The sequence below is a fragment of the Haliotis rubra genome, unplaced genomic scaffold, assembly GCF_003918875.1.
Source record: "Haliotis rubra isolate DU_JTF1 unplaced genomic scaffold, ASM391887v1 Scf939, whole genome shotgun sequence".
NCBI classification, from domain to species: Eukaryota; Metazoa; Mollusca; class Gastropoda; order Lepetellida; family Haliotidae; genus Haliotis; species Haliotis rubra.
In genome coordinates this window covers 80057-101183 of record NW_025767678.1, presented here as the reverse complement: position 1 = coordinate 101183, position 21127 = coordinate 80057, and the positions used below count along the sequence as shown (strand labels likewise).

The window sequence follows — 21127 nt, the reverse complement described above, 5'->3', positions numbered from 1 at the left end:
TCTACTGATTAGTAACAGGGGTCGGAGATATCACGGGAATAACATATAACGCGCACACAGTTTCTTCGCACCTCTTTCATTCTGCGTGTCGTGTCTTTCGATCATAGGATCATACGAACTGATTTCAAAACATTTTCTGGCCGTCACGCCAGAGGTAGGGTTCGGAGCTCAACATGGGTACAATGTACGAAGCTAATTTCTGGTGTGTACAGAGGTGATCTGTTTGTGGTGCCTGATATCTGTGTCTGCCTCTTTATCTTATTGACGATTCAGTTGCTGGTGATCTATAGCCCGTTTTTATATTGTAGTGTTGTCTATAGTTATACTTTTTTTATGATAACGTACTAGTTTTATAGTTTAGAGCTATGGTACTCTAGTAGTTTTACTGTCCTTCGATGGCAGTTTTTAATGTTCTAAATTTATTGATTTTAATGTTGATATAAATGACATTGTTCTCGTCACGAAATGGCTGAAGTATTGCCGATGTGACGTTAAACTTAACACACTCACTCACTCACTCTTGTTGACGATCTGCAATATGACAGAGCGAAACGACTCCAAACCGCGTTCGTGATGAAAGCATGTTTAGATGATATCTGCACTGATACAGGTCCAAGACAGGGTGAAACCCACACGCACGGGAATGGTGCTGAGATACCTCATAATTGGACACAGCAGAATCCTGTCATGCCCAAGGGATGCAACTCTGCCAATACCGGTGCTTCGCATGACTGGTCCACCCACGGCCAATCAAAACTATTAACATAGTGTGCAAGAGGAGAATGTCTTTGGGCAAGTTGATTCTTTGTTGACAACAAAAATGTTTTGTTTGTTTTTGGTTTTTTGTGTTGTTTTTGTGTGTGTAATGGCAACTATGACAGTAATTTCACTGTCTGCCTTGAACCACAAATTTGAACCAACAAACACGGGGGTTCAGTCGACTATGCACTCTGCAGAGTTGTGTTCCATTGGCACACCAGACGCTAGAGATTGTGGGTTCGAATCTCACTTTTCCCCAGTTAAGTTTCTATATGAGTCAGTGCCATACACGTGTTCATGGGTTTCACGAAAACATAAATGTCTGAGATCTGCATTTACTCGGGTTTTCCTACAACTACGTCATAACTCTAACTAGATATGACATCAAAACTCACTCACTCTCTGACCAAAATACATTGTACATGAACATGAAGGGAGGATTGAGAATTTCTTTCTCAGATCAGATTTATATCATCAAATTTTTATATTAATCGTTCTTTCCTTCTCAAAGATGGTACGAGGGATAAATTCCTTCTGGAAATCGATTTATTTGACATATTTTGTGTAATTTCTCTGCCTGAGAAAAACATCTTTTCTTTGAGATAGTCTCTCATTTCTGTGTTGGAATATAAACGGACTTCGTAATAAATCAGGAGATGATGACTTTATAGATTATATTAGAAAATTTAATATTATTTGCCTTCTCGAAACCTTTGTTGACTTTAATTACGACATGAATTGGTTGGTTGATTACCAAGTTTTTTCAAGTCCAGCTGTGAAACTGTCTGATTATGGCAGACTTTCGGGAGGTGTGTGCGTGTGTATACATCAGTCTATTAGCAAGTTTTGTAAGTTCATAACTACAGATATCGACAATTTGATATGTATACACATGTCAAAAGCTTTATTTGCTATTGATAAGCATGTTAATTTGATATGCACATATATACCACCTGAAGGCTCTCCTTATTACAACCATGTTGATACCAGTTGTAGTCTAAATAAACTTGAGGAAATTTTATTGGATATACAATCGGAACTTAATGATTCACATACTGTTTTGTGTGGTGATCTAAATTCCCGAACTGGTAATGCAAATAACCCTTCAACATCCTCACGTGATGATATATTACATAGATACTTTCCATTTCATGAAGATGATGATGTTAGTGTTGAAAATCGGAAGTCTCACGATACATCTACAAATAAATTTGGTCAGAAACTTTTAGATATATGTTACGCATTGCAATTGTTTATCGTTAATGGGGGAGTATATGGCGATTTACAAGGGGAATATACATTTTGTGCGAATCAAGGTGCTAGTGTCAATGATTATTTTATATGCTCCCCCGATTTCTTCCAGTACATAAGCAGGTTGAATATTGGGGATCGGCATGAATCTGACCATTTACCTCTTGAATTAACTTGTAAGTTCCCCAATATTAATCATAGCATGAACGATGATAACGGGTCGACAAATATCAAACGACTTGTGTGGAATGATAATTTTGCAAGCACTTTCTTATCGAACGTGAAAGAAAACATTACTTCGTTTGGAGGAATTCTACTCGAAACAATTGATACAGATGTAAATGGAGCCATAAATGACTTTGTGGAACTGTTATCGACTTCAGCTAATTGTATGCTCAAAAATGTCAATCGCAAAGACCGAACAAATACATGTACTCTAAATACAGATTGTAGAAATGCGCGACGCAATGCTCGTAAACATCTTCGTAGATTCAGAGTGACTCGTAGTAATTATGATAGACGGAAATATTGCGAAAGTAGAAATAAGTATTAAGCTTGTTGTCGAAAGTATAAGTTTGATATGAGAATCCGACAAGAAAGGTTAGAAAGATCTATAAACAGTCCGTCTGCATTTTGGAAAAGTATCCGCCATTTACAAAAAAGAAATACGTCCGGAAATACCATAACTAAAACTCAATGGTTAAATCATTTCAAAGATGTATATTCAAACGATGAGATATTAGACTCAACATTCGACGATGAAATTAACACTGTAGATTCCAATAATGACTATTATACAGAAGTAGATCAACTTGTACTAGACAGTCCTATTGCCGAACAGGAAATATTAGAAGCGATAAATCATCTTAAAAATGGGAAGGCTGCTGGACCTGACTTTATCATAATAGAAATGATAAAGTGTTCTAAATTAGAAATTATGCCGTTCCTTACGAAATGTTTCAATAAGCTGTATGAACATGAAATTTTTCCCTGCAGTTGGTCAAGCTCTATAATAAATCCACTTCATAAAAAGGGCGACAGAAACGATCCAGATAATTATCGGGGTATATCATTAATGAGTATCTTGGGGAAAGTATTTACGTTGATATTGAACAATAGACTATCAAACTGGGCGAATATGCGTGATAAGATTCCTGAATCGCAGGCAGGATTTAGAAAGGGATATTCTACCACTGATCATATATTTACTCTGTATGCACTAGTCCAAAAATCGCTATCAAAAAGAAAACATAAGTTGTACATAGCATTTGTAGATTTTAAAAAGGCATTCGACTCAGTCAATCGTTGTAAATTATGGCAGTGTTTACGCAAGTCAGGTTTACGAGGGAAAATGGTTAGCATTCTCAAATCAATGTATTCTAACGTTCGATCTTGTGTGCGTTGCAAAGACGGGGTTACAGATTTTTTCGATTGCCCACTTGGTTTAAGACAAGGTTGCTGCTTAAGTCCACTCCTATTTTCCTTCTTCATTAGTGAATTATATCACGATATCAATTTAGCTGGAAAACATGGAATCCAAATGTACCCAGATCTTGTAGAAGTCCTAATGCTCCTTTTTGCTGACGACGTTATTTTAGTTTCGGATACTGTGGTCGGTTTACAAAATCAATTAAATATCTTAGAAAGTTATACTAAAGAATGGAAGTTAACAGTAAATTTAAGCAAAACAGAAATTGTGATATTTAGGAGGGGCGGTCCCGTGGCCACAAACGAACGCTGTTTTTTTGATGATCAGTTGATTAATGTATCCGATCAATATTCTTACTTAGGGTTTTTGTTTTCAAATAGAATGAACTTGAATAAATGTGCACATAACTTAACTTTACGTGGAAAAAGGGCTTTAATACAAGTTTTATCGGTTTTATACAAAGTTGGAACTATGTCACCCAATGTGTTTTATAAGATATTTAATTCTCAGATTCAACCCATTTTATTATATGGATCTGAAATATGGGGTTTTCAGCGTTTTGATTGTATTGAGAGAGTGCATCTTTTAGCCTGTAAAAAGTACCTCAATGTAAGCTCAAAGACACCTAACTGCATGGTATATGGCGAATGTGGCAGATTTCCTTTGTATATCAATTCTCACATAAGATGTTTAAAATATTGGTTTAAGGTTCTAAATATGCACGAACAACGTCTGCCAAAATTAGCTTACAATATGCTTTTAAATCTGGATAATTTGGGAAAACACACTTGGGTAACTGATATCAGAAATTTATTATTTTCTCACGGTTTCGGTTTCGTATGGTTGAGCCAAACAATTGGCGATGTGAACTGGTTTATTAATGAATTTCGTGTTAGATCAATAGATATGTTCAATCAAGAATGGAAATCCACCCTAGACTCAAGCTCAAGATATGAATATTACAGGACCTTTAAAACGTTACTTCAGCCAGAAAAATACTTATCAATAATTACAACATATGGTTTAAGAACAATGTTCGTAAAATATCGTCTAGGTTTGTTATCTTTAATGATCAATGAGGGTAGAAAAACCTCTGTCCAGAAAGAACGTCGATATTGTCCTTTATGTAACCTTGGAATAGAAAATGAAATTAATTTTACCCTGATATGTCCTTGTTATCACGAATTAAGACAGAAATATATACCGCACCATCTTCTTGCAAAGCAGCCCCATTATGCATATATATCTTTGTTACAAACCAATAATGAAAATATTCTTGCTCATTTGTCCTTATATATACAATATGCTTTAGCTAAAAGAGATCTTCTTATAAAGCGAATTGTATACCCTTAAATATATATGTAAATATCCAGAATATTCCTTTATCACTGTAACTCTCATGTATATGGGCCGGAGGCCTTTCATACAATAAACATCTTTTTGACTTTGACTTTGATATATCCAAGACAGAAATGTCTTTGTATTTTCACATGTTGATTTACTTTGATCATAGCTATCCATCATGAAAACTATCTGAACCCCCCGTGTCACCAGACATGTTCTTGAATGTTGATTACATATAACACAATTATAAATCTAAAATCTTTCCATGTTTTGGGTATGTATAATAGAGCTAGTAATATCAGGAATGATGTCAAAAGCTTTCACTTTTATCTTATATTTGATAAATTAGTAGAGACCAAAAACCTTACATATTCAAAAGAAATCTATACTAAAAGCAGAAAGTATACCACGCACTGATATTCAAAAAGTTGGTGGTGAAAACGATGCAAAATTCGCCCTTAATGTAACAGCTCACGCTGAGAAAACACGACTCGATGTGGGGCGTGAATCCGTTTATTGTCGAGCAGATTAGCAGAAGAAAAATACCCTGTAAACATTTCCTTATAAATATAAATCACAGTAGGTTTGATATCACAGTAGTATCACAGATTAATTAGCATGTATATTATGAGAAAAGAAAAGGGGGATAAAAACTGAAAAACATGCAACGCATGATCACACTCAACAAAAAATAAATTAATTAATAACAAAGAGTTTTCCCTTTGAATTATTTCACTTAGATAATGGGACTGGGTTTGTAATAGGAATTCAATATAATGGGTATGTTCTCCATATGAGAATGAAAGGTATATGTTTAACATTTCATAATTATTCAAAATTAGCTCATCCGTCTATAAGACAAAGCAACGCCTTTACCTCCCTGCCCGACGGCAACGTGAAGATAAACCTTCGTAACCCAAAATGGTCAAATGTACATATATTACACGCATCCATAACTGACACACGCCATGCATTCTCTTTCTTAGCAGCCATTATCACAGCGCGTACATTCTACACACGAGACAACTTGCAAAGAATTCATATGTGAATAAAATGAGAATACAACACTTGGTGTGAATACTTTACTGCCTAAACTAGTTTAATAGTTGAATGTTTAATAGACGTTTTTAGCCTAGAACAGTAGCTTAACTTCATCAGTAATACTGTATAACCTGACAACTTTATAAACCATTTGTACAACCATATCTAAACTAACCTGGTGACAACTCTGGTTTGGCCTCACATATTCGGCACTCAGAACGCAATTACAACCACAAAACACCCCGAGGTATCATCTTATTGAAACAGATGATCTAATCAGCCAATCAAAATCTTCAATATTATCACAAAGATTCCCACTAACATGAAATGCACGTGATATGCATATTCATCAACCTGACCTACACAGACAACAGGTAAAGAGAATACCATGAATGATACTGTTACCCACAAAACTGTATAACACAATAAAAAGGAAATGTTTTCGTATAACTTTTCTATTGACTTTTAAATAAACAAACTACAATGTAAAAATACGTGAAAACGTCACTGCTGCATTAAGGATCCACCAATACCTGGGCTTCTCATAGATCATACAGATGTTTGTTATTTCAACGAAGTTGATTATGTTTTCTAAAGTATCAAACAGTAGTTAACTAAATGTGGGTGTATTAAGTGATGATCGTAAGCTGCAGGGATGTAATAACCATTATCTCTGCTGACTGTCGGGTTGGGTCGTTTGATGTTGACTGTCTAGGTTTTCTTATCCTGCAGTTTGGCCGGTTGGCTTCCTGAATGGGGTTGGGTCTGTTCTGAAATGCCTGACTTGGATTCTCTGGAGGGTTCAGGATTACTTTTGTAGATCAGATTTTGATAATTAGCTATAATACTTACATTGAATCGGTTTGAAATGTCCCATAGATGGTCAAGTTATTTGATATATTTTGTCTATTCTCTATGACTGAGAAAAATGTATTTCCATGATATATCCCAAACAGGAATGTTAATTTCCGCTGTATTGAGATTTACTTTGGTCAAAATTAGATCGTTAAAAATGTCTAAAGCACCCGAGTGTTAAATGTTATTGCACATAACACGTCATCATTGCTAGTACATCTAACATCTTTGTTCATCATGCTTGTCAACAAAGAACGTCATTCTTCATCATTTCATCAATTACACCACGCGGTAAATCCATCTCATCATGGACAGACACTGACGTTACCATGTGAGGTATTTTTGAAAGATGATGGATGACATTTGACGCATCTTACCAGTAAAAATACTAAAGTTGTACACATTGTGTGTTCCAAGAGGATCCACAGTGGAGATAACACGCGCCTTGACTTAACCTGCGATATCAACATAATTGTTCACACAAGCATTATTGATTAATCAATTCATTACAAAGGCAACAAACTATAATACAAATAAGAATCGGAAAATGTCTCAGATCATCACTGTGGAGCAACCACGGATCTATATATTCTACCTCATACATCTGTTTGATACCAGTAATATCACAATGATTTCTCACTGACAGGTGTGAAAGAAAGAAGGTTCATTGGTTGTGCTGGAAAATATACTTTAGACTCACTACAATGATATATGTTAGGATACAGCTTCCATAATATCTTTGGTTTACGTATGTTTACTTCTACATTGTTACTAAACAGACGCGTAAATCCTCTTGATATTTGCTTGTTGGGAGTCTCTTGATATCATTATTTCTACTTTTTGCAAAACCTTTGTGTTCGCTATACAATGGACTTCAGAAATGCCATTATAGTCTTCTCGCGATGACATAAACAAAAAGCAAAAAGGTAAAGAAACTTCGACAATACGATAGGCTGCGTTGTGTGCCACACTCTGATGTTTTACGCTGCGTTTTATAATGCCAAAGGCGTCGTTGTGGGATTCTGTGTAAATAGTGAGTTAAAAAGCGAGTCATTCCAACACAGTTAGGAAACGACTGCAGTATCTTGTGTTGGCTATTTAGAACGCAACAGGGCATATTTCATCCTTGTTTACTGGAAACACGTTGATCTTAAAACAGAAATAGTTCATGATTGAGAAATAATATCTTCACATCAAACGCCTGTATGTTGAGTTTACCGCCGCTCTATTTGATATTCCAGCTGGCGGCGGTCTGTAAATAATCCAATCTGGCCCAGACAATCCAGTGATCAAAAGCATGAACATAAATCTACGCAATACGGATACGTTGGCATGCATCAACCACGTCAGCGAGCCTGACCACCCGAACCCTTTAGTCGCCTCTTACGGGAAGCATGGGGCGTTGAAGACCAATTCCAACCCAGATCGTCACTAGTGGAATCAGACATCAATCCTAAGTTAAAGTAAAGGTGAGTAGCATATACGCGGAACTGATCATCATGGCAGAATAACAGTCTAACTTGAGGATCAAAATTTATGAATGGACTTATTTAGAAATTCCAGTAAATTCAGAACATGGTGCAGTAGACAAGTCAAGTCAAAGTGTTTATTGTATTTAAGGCCTCTGGCCAACATACAAGGAAGATACATGATATACATATATAAATACACACAATAATTCAAGGATGAGAGGAATAAAGCTAATCAATGCTTAACAGTTCATTTCTTAAGATAAATCATGTTTTACATAGAAGGCAAGTTGGAGAATAAGGTTTTCATTATTTGAGGATAAAATTGACACAAAGGTAGTTTCGGGATATTTTGACTGATACTGCACTGGTATATATTTGGTTCTTAGATCAACAAAAAATGGGCAGAAAAATGTTAAATGGATTTCATTTTCAATGGCTGAATGACATAAAGGACATAATCTTATACATTTCTCTATTGACAATCTTCTACCCTTATTTACGAATAGGTCTGAAAGACAAAGTAACCCAATGTACACATAAAAATTTGATTTCAAAGTTTAAGTTTAAGTGGCATACTCTGATATACATACGTGTGTCTTCATTCAATTAGTCCTTCTGCATACAATTATATACAACAAGGAAACATTCTGATTTGCATACGTTACTTGACGTTCAAAGGGCATTCAGATGAAACTCACTGACACTAAACATCAGATTTCCCCAGTCACACTGTATATTAGTTATACTCAGCCACACTGTATATTAGTTATACTCAGTCACACTGTATATTAGTTATACACAGTCACATTGTATAGTAGTTATACTCAGTCACACTATCCAGTAGTTATAATTATATTCAAAACACTGTATATTACATGTGATGATTTGTCAACACCATGTCATTCAATCTCCAGCCAGGAGGTCGTTGTAAATGTAGTTATTTTGAATATTTACAGACAAAATGAGCACTTGATAGTGAATCAAAGGTATATACTTAGTTACTGGAAGTGAATACTTTGATTTCATCAGGTTACCAAGTACAAACATAAACACGGCCACGTCCATCTACACAAACTCCGAGCGGGCACGAGACACCATCATCTGCAGTGAGTATGTTTCTAGCAAACTGTCTTGACTCAGTAAGATGAACAACAGTGTTGTGTGTCCTGTTGTAGGGAAGGTAAACACAACATCCCCTTCAGCTGTCAGGCACAGGACACGCTTCGAACCGCCATCTGACACAAGGATGTTTCCTGTTCTTGTTGTACAAAGAATGTTGGGAGAATGTATGATTTCCTTTTCTCTATCTACAGGGTTCATTGACTTTAGGACGTTTCCTGTCATGTCCAGAATATCCACACATCTATCAAGCCTACAAGTCCTCAAAGATAAATTCAGCGAACTGTGTAAGCCACAGACAAACATTACCTTGGAGCGTTTTCGATTTTCACTCGAAATCAAAGCAGAGGTGAACATTTCCAAACTTTCTATACAGATTTATTGAATAAGACGTGAATTTAGCGCTCTCACAGATGAAATGATCAGGGACAGAATAGTGTGTGGTGTAGATTCGGACCATCTAAGGAAATCTTTGCTGAAAGAAAGTGCTTTAACTTTAGCTAAAGCTGTCACCATATGCACTCTCAATGAAATCACGGAGAAGGGCCTACACGAACTCACAAACAAATCAACAGCAGAGGTACATGCTATTCACAGTGCTAGAAATGATAGAAGAAAACCACATAAATCTCCTCCTACAAGCAGGAACTGCACATACTCACATCCGTTGCCCAGCAAATGGCAAGAAGTGTCACAACTGTAACAAAATGAACCACTTTGCAAGTGTTTGTAAAGCTCCGCACAGTGATAATCAGAAAGAAAATCCAAGAAGCAGAGACAGGAGACACGAAAAGCAAACAAAACGCAAGGCAAAGCGAACAGTTCACGACATTAATGAAGAATATTATGAAGACTCTGATAGTGATACTGACAGCTTTCTATTCATAGATTCCCTAGAGGCGGATGTAATTGAGGAGTCACCACTGGAAGCATATGCCACCCTACTTGCAAACAATGAGGAAATAAGGCTTAAAGTTGACACAGGTGCCAAATGTAATGTCTTACCACTATCCTGGTTCAAGAAGGTGAGAGACAAAGAGAAAATCAGCAAACAACACATAGTAACATTGGTCAGCTATGGAGGGAGTTCCTTGAAAACATTGGGAAGAACCCAAATCAAGTGTAGATTCAAAGATAGAAAAGAGCTGCTAACCTTTCATGTCATAGAGCAACAGCTCAAGCCTATAGTAGGACTACGTGACAGTGTATGCCTTAAGTTACTATCCTTTGACGAGGATGTGTACAGTGTGTGTGAACTAACATTGATGAACACACAAAACTATAAACCACTGATCAAGGCACAGATTATAAAGGGATACCCTACTCTCTTTGACGGAAAACTGGGGAACTTACCTGTAGAATACAGTGCTGAGCTGGACCCCGACATAGTACCTGTGATCAGGGCACCTTGGCGCATTCCTGTGGCAATGCAGGACAAAGTCAAGCAGGAGTTAGACTCAATGGTGGAACAAGGAGTGATCACACAAGTGACTGCACCGACACACAGGGTCTCGTCTATGGTGATAGCAAAGAAGAAAAACACAGACAAAATACGGATTTATATTGATCCAATTGACCTCAACAAGGCTTTGAAGCGACAGCACTACCCCATGAAGACAGTAGAAGAAATGATAGCAAGAATGCCCAAGGCGAAATTCTTCACCAAGCTAGATGCATCGCGGGGATTCTGGCAGTTTCCATTATTACATGCAACATCGATGTTGACGACGTTCAATACCCCATATGGACGTTATCGATACCTAAGAATGCCGTTTGGCATCACTTCAGCCAGTGAAGTGTTTCAGAAACACATGGACAGTCTATTCAGTGGTCTACCATGTGAAGGTATAATGGATGATCTACTAGTTTGGGGTAGAAACAGAAGAACAGCATGACAATAACGTCATCAGAGTACTCAACAAAGCGGATGAAATAGGCCTGAAACTGAACCCGGACAAGTTCCACTTCAAAGAAAAGGAAGTGAGCTACGTTGGTCACTTACTGACAGCTGAAGCTGTCAGACCTAACCCTGAGAAGGTCCGAGCAATTGTCAATACGCCAGAACCTGAGGGATTGCCGTCATTGCGTAGATTCCTAGGAATGGTTACTTACCTGACAAAGTTCATTCCCCATCTCAGTGAGTTGGCAGCACCACTTAGAGAGCTCTTACAGAAAGAGACTACATGGGAGAGGTCCTCCAAATGTAGGACAGCAACTGAAGCCATAAAGAAAGAAATCAGCAACTCAGATACGCTGAAATTCTATGATGTTACAAAGCCTGTCACTCTAACATGTGACGCCACCAAGAGTGGATTGGGTGCAGCAGTAATCCAGGAAGGACATCCAATAGCCTATGCGTCCAAATCCATGACGAAATCGCAAACAAACTATGCTCAAACCGAGAAGGAGTTGTTAGCAATCTTCTTCGCCTGTGAGAAGTTTCATGATTACATTTATGGCAAAAGAGTTACAGTTGAAACAGACCATCAACCAATCATTACCATATGCAAGAAACCACTGTTTGCAGCACCAGCAAGGTTACAACGCATGCTACTAAAACTACAGCAGTATTCCATTGATCTGGTATACAAGAGAGGGAAAGAAGACTTAATAATTGCCGACACACTCTCACGAGCATACTTAGAAGATACCTCTAACAATGAAGAAGAGTTTAGGGTATTGACAGTTCTGCCCATGACAGAACTGCCAACAGAGCAGCTGCAACAGGAAACAGCCGAAGATCCACTAATGCAACTGCTGAGCCGTTACATATACTACGTATGGCCAGAATACAAGAAAGATGTACACCAACATGGCCAAACCATATCACTCATTCAGCGATGAGCTCGCTGAATACTCAAGATTGTGGTACCCCCAAGTCTGAGGAATGAATACATGGAACAAGTACACAAAGGCCAAATCTCAGCCCAAGCATCCAAGAAGAGGGCAAGAGAGTTCCTATATTGGCCAGAAATGAACAATGATATAGACAGACTTACCACACTGTGCCAGATTTGCAACAGCTGCAAAACACACCAGCAGAAAGAGCCGCTAAAATAACACAGTGTACCAGAGAGACCCTGGCAAGCTGTAGCAACAGACCTTTTTACATGGAAAGGGAAGAATCATCTTGTGTTAGCTGACGCTTACTCCGGAATGTACGAGATCAACACACTAGACACCACAGTTTCAACCGCAATCATCAGGAAACTGAAAAGCCACTTCGCTCGTTTCAGAATACCAGATATACTATATTCCGACAATGGCCCACAATACACCTCAACAGAATTCTCTGAATTTGCATCAACCTGGGGGTTCAAGCACAAAACCAGCAGTCCTAATTACCCACAAAGCAACGGACTCGCAGAACGTGCGATGAGATCAGCCAAAAGCCTTCTAGAGAAGTGTGACATGGACAGAACAGACCTATATCTAGCAATACTGAATCAGCGCAACACACCAAGAGATCCAATTTTGGATCCTCAGCTCAACGACTGATGGCGAGACGGACTAAAACACAGCTCCCCATGTCAAAAAAACTACCTTCTCTCAAGGATCCACAAGTAATCAGAAACGGGCTGCTGAACATCGGACAACATCAAAAACAACAATACGACAAAACAGCAAAACCACTGGGACAACTCATTCCAAGTGACAAAGTTAGATTACAGTCAGAAAAGGGTTATGACAAAGTAGGAGTTGTAAAAGACATGAATGACACACCAAGGTCCTACATTGTTGAATAGGATGGCAGAACATACCGGAGCAACAGAAGACACCTATTTCTAGTGCCTGAAGATCTCAAGAAGAGACAATGCTACACATCTCCTCAACAAAAACAACAGATAGAACCGCAACAAAAGCATCAGCTGGAGGAGCAAACACCTTCCAAACCATCGCCAGTGAAACCACCAACTATGAGAACACCGATCAAGCCACCACCGGTGAAATCTGCAGCAACGACATCGCCAAAGTCACACACCGACCACATATCCCCAGCTGCAACAAAACATACTCTAACAAAAACGAGGAGTGGAAGAATTGTGCAACCCAACCCTAGATATGCATATTAATCAGAAACAGACACTGTTCAACAGCTGTTCAAAGACTGTGTTCAACGTTCCAGTTATGTTAATGAAGAGTTTAATTTGAACTTTAAAGTTTACATTCGTTCCTATCATAAATTGTGCTAAACATAACAAACTGTAAAAGCAATTTAAGGAAAGTGACCGAGAAAGACATTAACAGTTCATGGTTTCCCCACCCTAGCCCCTAGTGTATGCTAGTCAAAACAGAACTCTGCAGATAACATTGCCAAACAACAAGTGCCAAGTTTGCTATTATGTTCAAGCATAATTGGAAACCTCATCGTCAGCTTTCTAACAGCCCTCTTGCTGCATGATACTACACGGTCGCGACCATAGCGAGCCATTATGTAATATGTCCAGGGCATTAAACAAGATAGCACGACACTCATCGTTTGTACGAATCCTACAAATTCTTTAAAGTAAATAAGCAAAATGAAAAACAGCAATACAATGTGTGCTTGGGTGATATTAAGTACCATTGGAATGAAACAGGAATAGAGTTATCGTTCCTGTTTAAAGTAGTTCTGATGTTCATGCGCCAATATGAAATCCTTCCAGAGGGACACGTAGGACCACGAGTTGGTCACAAATGGGAAAAGTTCTACCCTGTGTCCTCCTTCCCATATGGAATAATAAATCTGTGTCTTCATGTTGCCTACAATCTACAACATTACAGTGCGAAACAACTTCAAACCTAGCTCGTGATGAAAGCATTTTAGCTGCCATCTGCAGTGATACAGGTCAAAGACTGCGTGGAACCCACACGCACGGGAATGGCCTGAGATACCACATAATTGGGTACAGCAGAATTCTGGCATGTCCAAGGGATGTAACTCTGTTCAGCGAATCGCGGTGCTTCACACGATTGGTCCACCCACGGCCAATCAAAACTACTGGCAGTAATAACAAAGTTTGCATGTGGAGAGTCTGTCGGTAATCTGGTTGTCTGTTGGCAATCTGAAATGTTTTATTGCGTAATGGCAACTATGACAGTAATTTCAGTATCTTCCTCGAACAACAAATTTGAACCAACAAACAGCAGATCTTTACAGGTGAAATGGCATAATCCTTCACTTGAAAAAGTGGTGCCTTCGACTGCTCGGTAAGTCAGTCTGTCAGTTCCTTCATTAAGAATATACTTTAGAATAAGATTTGGTCACACCTTTTACTGTGATCCTCACTAATATTGACAAACTGTATGGATAGCAAGTTCTTTATTTCGTCAGTGCGACGTTTCCGTACAAATTCTTTGAACTTTGTGAAACATTACTGCTAGACAACGGTAAAAGCATCTGTATTGGAAGTCAGATGAAAGATGTTGTTATCCATAACGTGTGTCTACATTGTACTTCCCACCTTCAGAAATGCCACTCAAAGAAGAGATCTCCACAGAATTCAATACACTTGGTCGAGGGTTAGGTTTAGAATTCTTGACACATCCACATTGTTACATGTAATCAATGTTCATTTCCCCTTTCATGTCTTGGCTATTTGCCTCTCCCCACATTCTGTCCACGCCAAGTCCCTTCAATACATCATTACCCACTGAACTGTATCACCATTCTCTTAGAATCAATTCCATGGACCTATTTTCCAACACATTCAAAAATCAAATTACATTATCCTTTAAAGACTGCAGCAACTCGTCTTATCACCTGCTGTCTTAAAACGAACTGTGGACACATGTAATGATGTCTCACGGACACGTCTCCATAATTATGGGCAGGAAACAAATCTTAACGAAACGTTCACTGGAAACAAGGCAATTGGACCAATATATAGATCAGGCTCAATGAAACTAGAACCTAGGTTTGATTGTGGGTCCATATTAACTCTCTTTCCGGTGAGTATTTTAGTTGACTGTTGAATCCCAACATGTGACCTGGATAAGATCTATGCAAAGTTAGCGACAAGGAAAATCACTTTTCAAAGGAAGTTTTGAAGTCTTGTCTCTGGTCGAGCGGTTGATATGGTTGAGTTGTTGGGTGGCCGAGTTCCGTTTGGGTGGTTGAGTGGTGAAGTAGTTGGATGATTGACTGATTGATTGTTGGGTTGAATGGTTGGTTGAGTGATTGACAGTCGAAGGTTGAACAGTCACATAGCATCTCTCACACATGGACAGTCGGTGGATATAGGTTAAATGTAATATTCACATAGCAGTTGCAACGTCACACTGTCCCTTTATCACATGGACAGTCGGTGGACAGAGGTTAAATGTAATGTTCACTTCACAGTTGCAAGGTCACACTGTCCCTCTAACACATGGATAGTCGGTGGATAGAGGTTAAATGTAATGTTCACTTCACAGTTCCAACGTCACACTGTCCCTCTAACACATGGATAGTTGGTGGATAGAGGTTAAGTCATACTGTCCCTTTATCATAGTCAAGTAATATCTACACTGCACCTAAATGGCTGCAAAAGTTGTATGTTCCCAAGGGAGTTGAGATTGAAAAAAACGATGTTCCATTGAGATTGACATCCAATGATCAAGGGAAAAACAAAGTGCCTTTGAGCAGCTGAGCTGGATATTGGCGCTTTACAAAGATAAGTATGTTACTGAATCTTGAATCTTGAGGATACCCAGACCGAACCGGGTTTTACGGCTCTTAATAAACACAACTCTCCACAATGTACTCCGATACCAAGATCACAGGGATACACGTGACCCTGATGACCCTGTCATCCGTTAACCCTATTAAACCAAACGGTTATAGGGAACACAGCTCCGGAACCCTGATAATAGATACAAAACACTGCTTGACTAAAATTATAAACATGGAAACAAGTTTTATTATGTAACTACTCGCAGACACACTTTGGGAACAGAGCAGTGCCTTTTACAGGCTACTGAGAATAGTCGTATAACAGGAAGTACTCTTGATCTCGTTTATTGGAAACGCGCTGGGGTACTACATATAATAGGAAACGCGTCGACCGAGAAGTAGAAAATCATATCACACGGAACACAAATCTTGTAAATTCATCTTCACACACACAGAAGTCTCTGTTACTGCTGGAGAAAACGATGCAAAATAATTCAAAGTACAAAGAACAGGCTTGGAATCTGACATCAATTCCAAGTTGAGGTAAAGGTGATTAGCACTGAAGCAAATGTCACATACGCGGAACTGTTCACAATGACAGAATATCAGTCCATGAACCTAATATATAAATGGATTAATTTAGAAATTTAAGTAATTTCACAAATAGTGTAGAAGCCCTATGTACACATTATGCTTTGCATTCTAAGTTTAAGCTAAAGATAACACCGATACCAGTAAGTGTGTCTTCATTGATTCAGCACTGCTTCACATACCTTTATCTAACCTCATACATAAATGTCGTTTCCGACTGGCTGAGCGCTCTCCTATTATTTTCACTGTACTCTGCTTACAAATGAACAAGGGGCGATAAGTTAGCCTAGTGGTTAAAGCGTACATATATTAATATACCACAATAAAAATTATTATAACTTGTATAAGGTACACGAAGTTCAAAGGGCATTCAAGTGATACTAACTGGCACTAAATATCAGTTTTCCCCAGTCCCAGAATACACAACTCAGTCACACTGTACATTAGATATACTCAGTCACACAGTACATTAGATATACCCAGGCACACAGTATACTAGATGTACTGAGACACACAGTATATTAGATATACTCAGTCACACTGTACATTTAATATACTCAGACACACATTATACAAGATATACTCAGACACACAGTATATTAGAAATACACTCAGTCACACTGTACATTAGATATACTCAGACCCAGTATATTATATAGATATACTTAGTCACACAGTATATTAGATATACTGCATCACACAGTATATTAGATATACTTAGTCACGCTATACATGAGATATACTCATTCACACTAAACAGTCAGAAGTACTCATTCACACTACATATTAGATATACTCAGACACACAGTATACTAGATATACTCAGACACACAGTACATTAGATATACTCAGACACACAGTACATTAAATGTGATGATTTGTCAACACCAGCTCAGTCAATCTGCAGTCAGGAGGTCGTTGTAAATGTAGTTAATTTTAATATTTACAGATGCAATGATCACTTGAGAAAGAATCAAAGGTCTATACTGTGTTATTGAACCTGAATACTTTGATTTCACCTGAACTGTAATTACAAATATAAACACGGCCACGCCCATCTACACAAACTCCGAATGGGTACAAGACATCATCATCTTCAGTGAGTATGTTTCTGACAAACTCTCCTGACTCAGTCAGTTGAACAACAGTATGTTGGGTGCAGTCAGTAACCAGGATGACACCTGTGCTGGTACTTGTGATACCACGTGGAAGTCGCAATGTTGTGTGTCCTGGTGTAGGGTAGGTGAACACAACGTCCCCTTCAGCTGTCAGGCACAGGACACGCTTCGAACCTATATCCGACACAAGAATGTTTCCTGTTCTTGTTGTACAAAGAAACTCTCATGTCCAGAATATCCACACATTTATCACTATCAGAACCTGCTGCTAGTGTTGATGGCGTCAGAGACGTTATACCCCAGTAATGTTTGCTGGTTGTGATGGTCGACAGCAGCACCAGGTCAGAGTTCACTTCAACTCTTACAATCCGCCTCCAATGCATCACAGTGACAGCCACCTGGTTGTGTTTCAGCCTTGTTATACGCCACGGTCTACTTCCCAGTTTGAGCTTGCTTTGACGTCGTTGTGCGCTCCTGGTATAGAAGGACTTCACACATTTGTTGTTGTAGTCTGTTACAACCACTGTGTCTGTACCATTCACCATCAACACCGTTACGTCAGTAGGGTATACCTTATTCTCGTCTCCTGCTACCCTAACGTTAATGGAGTCCTGTAACACAGGAGCAGCCTTCAGGTCCAGCACGTTACTGGTGTCCTGTAACACAGGAGCACCCTTCAGGTCCAGCACGTTACTATTGTCTTGAGTTACAGGTGTTGCCTCAAACTCCAGCATACCGTCATACTGGACATCTATCTCACCCAGCTGTAGATCGTCCAGAGCTCTACTCAGCATGTCTTCGTTCTGTCTCAACATAATCCTGGCTATTCTACCCCTCTTCTTCACGTCTACGTCTCCGACAGCATCCACATCACCGGCCTCACATCCCTGATACATCTCATACACGTCCATGTCACACTCGGATTGTAGAATCTGGTCTATCAGCTCAGTCTGTTGTCGGTACATGTGTACTGATATTTCACCCGACTTTAGGTCGACTGTCAGTTGTTCAATTTGCTTTTCAGAAACTTCTTTCAGTTCATCTAGAAGTTTATTTTCCATGAGAGTTATCTTCTCTCTCGCGTTGTTACCAAAAGACTTGATGTCATGTTCCATTCTTGCATATCGAGCTTTTTCAGAAACGACGTTCACATTAACTGCATCAACTTTTGTTTCCGTTTTGATTTGCTTCTTCAAAATAGTTTCCTTCTTATTCAACAGCTGGGACTTAAATGCTGGTAATTCCGACTCCAGTGTGACAACTGACTCACATTTCCTGTGATAGATAACACAACAGGTGTGACAGGTGACTTTCTCGCAATCTTTGCACAGGAATTTGATGTTTTCATCCTTGTGTTCTTTACACTTGATGTTTCGTTTCCTGGGGATAATGGCCTCACTAGTCAGCGCAGTTGTATCGTGATGACGAGTGGATGAGATGCGACTGTGTACTCTAGCACAAACATCACACAGGGCGTCATCGCATACCGAGCACCACACAGTCGCTGGAGTTGTCTCCCCTTCGCGATGACAGCACGTGCAGTTCTTTGTATCTGGACAAAAAAAACAAGGTTGAATGAAAAGCATTCAGCATCGTATCATCGAGTGTTTGTTCTCACGTCTAGCTATTAAAGGGCGGTAGGCTAGCCTTGTAGTCAAAACACTCGATCGTCACGCCGAAAATCCAGATTCGATTTCCCAGGTGGGCACAATGTGTGACACCTATTTCTAGTTTCCCCGCCGTGATATTGTTGTAATATTGCCAAAGGCGGCATAAAACTAAACTCACTCACTCTATCTGTATACGTGTGTGAGTGAATGAGTTATTATTTAACGTCACATCGGCAATATTTCAGCCATATCGTGACGAGAACATTTGATATTGAAATGTAATATGTGTATAATATAAAACACCTGCCAACGAAGGGCAGTAAAACAACTAGAATATCACAATTAGATTTAAAACTAGTGTGGAAGGTTAAAACTAATAGCACTATTAGGACAATACAAGATAAAAACAGGCTATAGATTGCCAACAACTGAAGGTCGATCACCATACTAGGGACCATGGGGACTTACAGTACCTTGGCTACCTGCATGGACCCTAGTTGGATTTACACCATCCCTTCAGCTGCTGGTGATTGTAAGAAATGTTAGCTACAATTAAAATGACAAAAATGCTACGTTTAAAAATCCTGGTAAGTTTAAATTGACTTTCGAAGTTTTGGGACAATCATTTTACAATACTTCAACCCCCCTTGAGAGTACAGCCACTAACAATCTAAGTTACTAATCAAACTACCAATTATTAAAACACAGCTATATACAGAATATATTAATCAAAATTCATTAATGAAATCAATTTCTTTTAAAAAACCAAGAATTAAATGAAGATGAACAGAATTAAAAAGATCCTTAACAGTTTTAACATTGAAATATTTATCCCTTATGATGGAGAATTCAACACAGTCAAGCAGGAGATGCTTGACTGTGACTCTCTCATCACAAGGGATACAAAACGGAGGATCTTCACCATTTAACAAATATTTGTGAGTATACCTTGTATGGCCAGTACGACATCGTCGCATGATGACCTCTTCAAATCTGGACTGACAACCCAAGTAAGTGTAACCGATATAGGGTTTTATTTCATGCAATTTATTAATACCTACTTGGGTGTCCCACTTCTTCTGCATCAGATCACGGATGAAAGTTCTCATGCTAGCTTTGTAATCAGAGTATGGAATAAGAAGTGGTGTCACAGATTTGTTAAGTGCTGCCTTAGCAGCAAGATCGGCCATTGTATTCCCAGAAATGCCAGCATGGCTGGGTAACCAACAAAAGACGATGTCGCACTGACCGGTAGCAACCTCATTATATAATTCAATAATTTCTAATAAAAGTGGATGTTTACAAGAAATATTTTTAATAGCTTGAAGGCAAGAAAGAGAGTCAGAAAAGATGATATATTGTTGATATTTAGGGTGTTTTTTAATATATTTTAAGGCTGTTAATATGGCGTTTGGTTCAGCTGTAAAAATAGAGCTGTCATCTGGTAAACGAGAGGAGATTGTTCTGGATCCAATGACAGTGGCACATGCCACCGCGCCACCATCCTTGGACCCATCTGTAAACAAGAATTTGTATGTATTATATTTATTTTTTAATTGATTATATTCTTGTTTATATTGTAATTCATTAGTTTGAGATTTCTTAAACTTTGTCAGAGTGAGGTCAACTTCAGGCCTCACCAATTGCCAAGGAGGAGAAGAAAGAAGACGGGAAGGAGCTATATTTTCCAGCTCAATGCCGGCTGCAGAAATGAAAGGCTTAATTCTGTGCCAAAGAGGCGGAACAAGAGAAGGTTTTTTATTGTATAGATCCTCATAGACGGGATGAAAGACACAGTTAAATGCAGGGTTAGATTCGCTAGAATATAGTTTAGTAATGAATTGTAAAGATAATTTTATCCGACGTTGTGTAAGAGAAGGCTCATCTGCTTCAACATATAGACT

General features: G+C 38.7%; 1 protein-coding gene across 1 annotated transcript; it reads right to left on the bottom strand.

Annotated features, from left to right (window-relative positions):
• Nucleotides 1-13135: 13135 nt before the first annotated feature.
• On the bottom strand, nt 13136-18773 carry LOC124264707. Its single transcript, XM_046699473.1, has 2 exons — nt 18275-18773; nt 13136-13269 (listed from the first exon to the last, which is right to left on the bottom strand). The coding sequence occupies exons 1-2, from the start codon at nt 18726-18728 to the stop codon at nt 13136-13138; spliced, it is 588 nt and encodes a 195-aa protein (XP_046555429.1). The 5' UTR covers nt 18729-18773.
• Nucleotides 18774-21127: the final 2354 nt, after the last annotated feature.